The sequence below is a fragment of the Staurois parvus genome, unplaced genomic scaffold (assembly GCF_062004578.1).
Source record: "Staurois parvus isolate SC_StPar_1 unplaced genomic scaffold, SC_StPar_1.0 ptg001274c, whole genome shotgun sequence".
Lineage (NCBI taxonomy): Eukaryota > Metazoa > Chordata > Amphibia > Anura > Ranidae > Staurois > Staurois parvus.
The window spans coordinates 156,734-165,179 of NW_028319070.1; the positions used below are offsets into that span (position 1 = coordinate 156,734).

An 8,446-nucleotide genomic window follows, 5' to 3' on the forward strand; every position below is an offset into this window, starting at 1 on the left:
ACAGTTGGGAGGTTGGAACAAACTATTTAATACTGACAGGGGTGCTGACAATGGTCAGTTTTTATTTATTTGTGTAAAACCTCTATCCCAAACAGATAAAAACTGTGTCTGCAGTTGCTTAATAAGTGTTGGCCGAGTTTGGCTTTAATTTGTTAGTCACTTATGTAAAGTCCATCTTAATCTACTACTCTATCTAGCACAACCCTCTCCACCAATTAGGAATGCTACTATCCAAGGGTGACTATGTTGCTCCTTGGTATGCTACAATATAATAAATCATGTTTGTGGGTTTAGTTAAGCTTTAACCCTTGCAGTGCAGATGGGTAAAGCTTTTCCCCAGAGTTCAGCTTTAATCGCTTGGCCTCCGCCCTATAGCAGATTTACTGCTACAGGGCGGATGTTCTATGCAAAAATCACGTATATAAATGATTTTGCACTACCACCGTAGGGGGCATGCACACAGCCAGATCACCGCTTCTGCTGTGATTGGACACAGCAGAAGCCGATCAACAAGTGCCACCAATGGATAAGCGCTGTCACCCGTTGATTGCCGAGGAGATTGACAAAACACAGCTTTGCCTATGTAACAAGGCAGAGCTTTGTTCTTCCTGAGGCACTCTGCTAGATTTTCTTTACCCGCTAAGCAGGGAATTAAATATAGCAGATTGCCTAGTAAAAACACCCAACACTGTACACAAAAACACAGGTTAGGCACACAGTTAACACTCTGATCACCCTATATGTTTAACCCCTTCCCAGCCAGTGTCAGTAATACAGTAATAGTGTATATGTTTAGCATTGATCACTGTATTAGTGCCAGTTCACATATATGTGGATTGGATGCGGTCTGAACCACATCCAATCTGCATGACATGTGAAATAACATTTCTTCCTATGGGGCACTGGTGGTACGGCTTCAGTGCGGTTTGAAAAAGAGTCATGTAGGATTTCTGAGCAGTGTGGTCTGGTTCAGGTGCGGATTACAGGCTAATGACTTCTATGGGAACAGTTTCTAAACCACATATGTGTGAACAGGATAATCTTGAGAGCTAATTCTGTCCTTACCAGTGGTTAGTCAGAATAAGTAGGAGGAGGGGAGAGGGAGCATTTGTGGAATAGTTGGGGTTTACCTAGTTTTGGACTAGGTAGGGTGTGCAGCAAGCAGTCAGAATCAACCATGTACAAGTCTGATTTCTGCAGAGTGAATTATGATTGGTCGTTTTGGGGTATGACACCTACGAATCAGCCTGCTGTAATGAAAAAGACCGATGGAGGCTCTTTGTTATGTCTACAGGACACTAATGCAGGTTGATAATATGTCAACAAATGACAGAAAAAGAGGAGGAAAAGAAATGTAATTAGAGACACAAATTGAGGAATGTTTAGTAATGATGTTACAGCTAGAGTATGTGGAAAAGATGATATACTAACTGTCCCTTTCTTACAGGTCGTGGCAGCCACCCATCGTGACAGTAAGCTCCTGGTGGCCGTGAAGTTGGTCAGCAAGAAGCTTCTAATTGATGAAGACCCAGATTCCGTCCTTATTGAGCGCCAAGTACTGGAAATGGTTGAGAGCAGCCCTTTCTGTACTCACCTCTATGGCGCATTTCAAACAAAAGTAAGTATTTTAGGAAAATATATACAGTAACAAAAAAATTCCTTTATGACATCTGTCTGTCCGCTTTTGAAGCTGAACTCCAGACAGGCAGGAAATATGCAGATGTGACACATGTATGTATTCACACAATCGTGGTTGGTGGTCTCCCCTGCCCCCTACACTGACAACCGTCATACTGCATTGTGCAATACTATGTAATGCAATCTGGCCTGACTGGCTCACACTGGTACCTGTTCCTCTTCTATTTTGAATCCTGCTGTGAGGAAGGGAAGCCAATATAAAAATGACTTTGGCTAATTTTACTGATTTACTTAATACAAGGGATGCACCGATACTGGTTTTTTTATCAGCAAGTACGAGTACCGATACTTTCGGTCAAGTACTCGCCGATACTGAGTGCCGATTCTTTGCGCTGCAATTTGCGCTAATGGATGCAAATTGCACCGCACAGAACAGCATGCAGTTTTAGAAGGAATACAATTCCCGTCCAAACCGCATACGGTTTCCCCACTGCTCTTGTGTGAACCCAGGCTTGTCATAGCCCGAGTTCACATAAGAGTGGTGCAGGTATACCTCCCTGCAGGCATCCCGTGCTGAGTATCAGTGGTAGAAGAGGAGAGAAAGTGGCAGGGATTTCCTCTCATTGCCGCAATGCTTGGGCTAGACGGCATCTGACTGGTCAGCTGCTCTCTCCTCTCCTACCACTGACACTCAGCATGGAATGCCTGTAGGAAGGTTTCCTGCACTGCTCCTGTGTGTTTGCACAGGAGCAGTGGGGAAACCGCATGCCATTTGGACAGGAATCGCATTCCTGTTCAAATCGCATGCTAAACTTTGCGGTGCAATTTGCATCCATTAAACGCAAATCGTGCCGCAAAGTATCAGTTAAGGTAACGGGAGTAGTTTCACGAGTACTCATGAAAATACTCGGTATCCCTACTTAACACATCACTGGAATCAAGGGATGGTTTATATCTGACTGAAGTTCAAATATAATTGGATGAGATAAGTCAGATGTAGGGAAAGACACCAGAAACATGTTACCAAAGGTTGTGCAGCGATAGACAGACATAGATGTCATGCAGTGTATTTTGGTAGAAAATATTCTGCTGCTTTTATTTTGACCTTTTTATTGAATTCATTCACTGACCTGTCTGTATTTGCTTCTCCAGAATTACTTATTTTTTGCTATGGAATTCCTGGGTGGAGGAGACCTGCGGAAGAAGATGATCACCACCAAGCAACCATTTGACGTCACCACCATCAGATGTCTGGCAGTGGAGCTGCTTTGCGGTTTGCAATTCATACATTTGAAAGGTGTAGTGCACAGGTAAGTACCTTGAATAAACTAATCATTTTTACAATCTGCCCCTCCTGCTGCCTCAGCACCTATACTGTTACTAAATCCTATTTGTGAAAAGATCGATGGCGAGCTCACACTTACCCATTCATCCTTCTCCATCCAATGTCTGTGGCTGCCCTTCTGCTGGCAGTTCACATAAGAGAATGGTTGAGCGCAAGTTGGATCACTTTTAATGTTTCACTTACAAAGTAAAGAAGAGGGCCCATTAGGTCAGGTTTGATTGAATTTTCCACCAGGACTGATTGATTAATTCAGATGAAAATGGTTGTTTAATGGTCATACAGTAGCAGTGTAATCAGTCCCGGAAGACACCATTGTTTCCTGGATCAAATCATTCTGTCTACGGGCAGCTAGGAAAGGCAGATTTGTGAATGTTGATCCCTCTATTGATCAGTAACACTGGGACATATGGGAGATAATTGTCTGAACTGCAGAGCTAACGCTCTTTTTCTCCATAGGGACCTGAAGCCTGAAAACATCCTTCTAGATGATGTTGGTCATGTGAAAATTGCAGATTTTGGTCTAGCCGTGACCAATATGTTCAGAAACAAGAAAGTGAAGGAAAGAGCCGGAACAGACACTTATATGGCACCAGAAGTAAGTAAAAGACCAGTCATCTGCTGGTTCAATGTGCCCATACACAGGGCAATTATCAACTAGATTAGGCCTTAAGTAGAACCTGTATATAAGGAGCAATTATCAACCAGATTAGAGGTGAATTAAAGAGAACCTGTACACATAGGTCAATTATTGACTAGATTAAAGGGAAATTTTCAGTCTGGCATTTTCCAGTCTCAGCTGAGGGTCCCATCTGACACTGGAGGCAGCCAATGACTTCCCGAAGCAGTGCTTGTTCCACGGCTGGCAAATCTCTTTGTGACCCTAAGGAGGTCTGGTGTGCCCTGGAGGTGTTGAACACTGGCAGCCTTCAGAACAGAAAGAAGGTTGGAACTGAGACAAGTTTAATAATCTATGCTGACAGGTTCTCTTTAAGGTTCCCCTAACTGGGTGACATGTAAGGAAATCAGTTATCTGCCCTGATCAGACTTCGGAAATCTCACATTCAGTTATTTTGTGAGATTGGAAGTTTAGCTCAGGAGCCACCCACTTCTGGGGGTCCCATTGATCAGGAATGTTTGGAACTCAAGTAATCTTTATCTAGGACATCAGTCATCTTAAAGCAAAGTTCCACCTGGAAAAAAAAATAAAAGTCAGCAGCTACAAAAACTGTCCCTTGGTCCAGCGGTGTACTCAACCGCTGGTTTCACCAGCCGTCTTCTCTCCCTGGTGCCGGCATCTTCAGTGTGGGCACCCGGCTATCACAGTTTGCAGCTTCACATCCAGGTGCCCACTGCGCATGCGCGAAAAGCGCTGTGCTTTGTGAATGGCCCCGTAGATTTCTGGGACCTATCACGTGTCCCAGAAGACTACTGGGAAGGAGGGTAGGACGACAACTTCTGCTTCCCATCGCCTAGGCGATCGCAGCAGAAGTGGGGGCGGGTACCTGTCAAATCCCCCCCCCCCCCTGCTCCACAAAGGTGCCAATCCTTAATGGGGAGCGGGGAACAAAGGCTTAAAGCGGAACTTCCCCTTTTTGGTGGAGCTCCTCTTTAAGGTGAATGTGTTAGGATAAAATTGCTTTGCCAATTTGTTTTTCTTCTTTGTTGTTGTGTCTAACAGGGGTAGAGGGTTGCACTTACATTTCTGAGTGCACAGGCAGTAAAACTGGACAGCGTGTAATATCTAGCTTGTGTCCGCTGCTTCTACATTAATTCAATATTACAAATTGAACATTTCTGGGCGAAGCTTTCTTCTAAGAGATGCTTCTGCTTTCCAGTCTGATTTGTCACTCTGATCCTAATCTCTCTGATTTTCTTACAGGTGCATGATGGAAAGGCATATAACCAAATCGCAGATTATTTCTCACTGGGAATAATTCTGTTTGAGACCGCCTTTAAATATCACCCATTCTACGACGGCGACGACTCGAAGAAGGTGAAACATTCCATATGCCATGAGGAGCCAAGTTATCCAGAAGAGGCTGACCCCGAACTCCTGGATTTACTGAAAAAGGTAAGTAGTGACATAGTCCCAGTGGGATAAGAAAAGTTTAGGCTCATCTAATGAGTCAGTGTGCTCTGCAAATGCAGTTTACTCTTTGCTTGCTATAGGGATCTGAACAAACTGGAGCCCCATTCATCCTAATGATTGTAAAAAAAAAGTGAGCTAGGAGGTGGAGGAAATTTGTCACATGACATTTCAAGGTATTCTTTGCAGCATGATGCAGAGAACACACCGCAGACTCCACATTGCGCTGTGCATTTCATTAATAGGATATAAATTGCCAACGCCATGTGGAGTATTTCCTGCGACCTGTGGGGAGAAGAAGCTACAGGTCTTTATAAATAAATCTCTTAGCATTTTATGCCATTGCTACCATCTTATGTTTTTCTATTTTCTTTTTCCTCTACAGCTCCTGTGCAAAGACCAGAGTCGTCGCAAAGTGGACGTTGACAACATCAACCAGCACCCATTTTTCAATGGCGTAAATTGGGAAGAGCTGGATGTGAACGGGACAAGTCCCCCATTTTCTACACAAAAAAAGAAGGTAAGTAGAAATTTCAGCAGTAAGTGTGCAGTCCACCCAGCCTGGCACTGTACACACACAATAAAGGGTGTTAGTAAGACAGCGAATCATTGTGCTTAAAGGGAAACAATCAAGACCAGATTAATGAAAAAATCTGAAAATTTCATCTTTATTATAATTGTGCAGCATTTTTACTTCATATCTTAGCTTTACTTGGAGTCTGACTCATCAGATTGAGAGTCTGGGGGAAGGAGTTGCAGATCGCTTTGCTACTGTTATGCACTCAGGAGCTGGGAGACAGTGTGTGAAAATGTGACCTTGAGAGGATAGCAACTGGTACACCTCAGGTGAGCTCTCAGTCTGACTCTCAAACTGAAGACTCAGGAAAAGTGAGTAAAGTGAAATAAGGGGACAAATATAAACCCTTTCAGAATTGAGTCTGCACAAATCTAATAGTGAAAATCCATATCCATGCTTATGCACAGTGGTGGCTGATATCTGACATCTCGCAATAATGGATTTGGATGACCCATACAGGTGGAAATGGCCCCCATAGGTCATAGAGGCATTTCTTTTATTAGTGGATCTAATTACTCTCTCTTTTGCTTTTTCAGACCACTACAAAATTGAAAAAAAAGGAAATAGAGCTGGAAGAAATCACAGACGACGATGAGGCTATTACAGCTAAGGATCAGCAGAGATTCAAGGGCTTTTCTTTTGTCAGCAAACAATGGAGAGCCTTGTAGACGAGGCTATTTCACCTAAGGAGTATAGGCTGTTCATTGGATTTTTGGTTTCAATGGTATTTTTGGATCAATGGTAAAAGCCAATAGACGCCAGATGAAGAATAACAAGTAGCTCTTGGAAAGGACTTCTGGATATTACAACATTTTAGGGCATTTTAACACATAGCAGCTCTGCTGTGTTCAGTAGAGGATCCATGAACAGATAGCCTATAGAGCAGCCTTCGTTAAATGGTGGACTGTGGGCCGTATGCAGACCGAGTCACTGTCCCATCCAGACCACCATATTTCCGCCATTTAGGAGCCAGTTCTTCACCTCAGCCGCCACCACTGCTGTCATTATCAAAGAGGGCAGAGGTAGGACATTGGTTACTAGGATACACAGCAGTCTTAGCAACCAATCACCTGCTAGGACACCTGAAAAGTTAACTCCGGCAGCTCCCACTCCCGCCCTCTATTCGAAGCTGCTGTGTCCCCAGCTCTCTGTCTAGAGCTGTCCTGTCTCCTGCTCTCTGCTCCAAATACCCCGTAGTGTTGTGGGACACGTGACAGGTCCCAGAAGACTACAGGGCCATTCACAAAGCGCAGCGCTTCTCACGCATGCGCAGTGGGCACCCGCTGGACCGAAGGCCAGGTAGGTGTCTGTATTTTAAAAGTCAGCAGCTACAAGTTTTGTAGCTGCTGACTTTTATTTCATTTTTTTCCAGGTGGAGCAGGTTCCTAGAGAGGATACTGATGGGATTGTTAGGCCAACTTTGCTTAATGGGTGGAAGCAAGTGTCTGGGAATGTTAAGTTCAGTCCAGTCATATCAGATGGTTAACAGGTCAGTGTTTCCAGGACAGCATAGTGAGAAACACAGATTTATTATTTCCACTGGAGATATAAATATTTGCCTGAGAGTATTACAAGACAGTAGTGGGCACCCTACAATGATTTTGCAGCCAGAATGGGCAGATTGATAACTGTGAGCAGTGAGCTGTGTATATTGCCATAGTTGGAAGGAACATATAATCTGCTGTGTTTTATACTCTTTTAAGGTGATGAACATCAAGAGGTGAAGAAAGCAGACCAGAGGTCAACGTGAAAGAAGATGAGGCAGACCAGAGGACAATGCGGGAACACAAAGAAGGCACTTGCGATTATCCCTTAGATACAAACCTGTAGAAAGAAGTGGAAACCTGACAGGGAGCTCACACAAAGTGGAAGAGGTCCCTGCTAAGATCAGGCTTACCTGACCCCAGGTAGCTGATACAGCACTGCTGTGTCACATGGCGAAAAGGTGAGTGCCAGAAGTGCAGTACAAGCTGGTGAGGTGGGTAGCACTTGTAGCGTCCCACAGCCACCAAGATTTCAGGCACAAGCCTGTAAAGCCCATAGAAGCCTTCCAGAAGTGCTTGCAAATCCTGGTTGGCAGCCCCCAGATTCAGCAGTACCTGGTATCCCCCATTCACAGCCAAAGCCAGAGTTCAGGTGGAAACGGCCAACTTGACAATGCCCCTTGATTTATGTTTTGCCCATTTTCACCGAAGATTGCTACAATTTGATTGTGGACCAAACTAATCTAATGTAAATTGCCCCCACCCAAATTAACACCTTGCCAGGCTATTTGAATGAAAACCAGTCATAGTTTCCGCATTTAGAACTTTTGTGGGGCTGACCCTTAAAAATGGCATTATAAACAAAACATTCAAAACACCAAGATTGGAGGAAGGAGCCTGACCATGTCTTGGAGTGGGAGCTCAATGTGAAAGCTCCCGGCTCCCAAGCACCTCCAGTGTCCTGCCGAGAAGGGGAGAGATGTGCGGGAAGCCCTGGAGAAACTAGCCGGGGAGAGGGGGGCTTTCCTGGTGGGGTGCGTGGACCGAGGACCTCTGGGAGTGGCAGCCGTCGCGGCGGGTCTTCCTGTGCTCTCGGCCCAGCACTGTGTGTTCCCCACAGCTCAGTGGACACCGGGCGATCAGGTGATCTGCCGCAAGGGAGTTCTGGGAAGCAGGGGAGCCGGCCAGCGTTTCTTGGAGCAAGGGAGACGCCGGCTCTCTTCCTCCTGCACACAGGACTGTGGCAGCTGGAGACACTGTGAAAACGGGCTGGGTGAACCCCCCCCTGCAATCCACTCATTGTGTGAGGGAAATGT

At 45.0% G+C, this 8,446-nt stretch overlaps 1 protein-coding gene across 1 annotated transcript in view; it reads left to right on the forward strand.

Annotated features, from left to right (window-relative positions):
• LOC149437659 (uncharacterized) overlaps positions 1-7,871 on the forward strand; it is a 61,823-nt gene extending 53,952 nt beyond the window's left edge. Inside the window, exons 11-16 of the mRNA XM_089660793.1 lie at positions 1,448-1,618; positions 2,791-2,948; positions 3,440-3,578; positions 4,863-5,054; positions 5,455-5,589; positions 6,183-7,871. Coding sequence (XP_089516919.1) covers positions 1,448-1,618; positions 2,791-2,948; positions 3,440-3,578; positions 4,863-5,054; positions 5,455-5,589; positions 6,183-6,314 — 927 coding nt within the window. The 3' untranslated portion in view covers positions 6,315-7,871. The remainder of the gene's footprint in view (positions 1-1,447; positions 1,619-2,790; positions 2,949-3,439; positions 3,579-4,862; positions 5,055-5,454; positions 5,590-6,182) is intronic.
• The last annotated feature ends 575 nt before the right edge of the window (positions 7,872-8,446 follow it).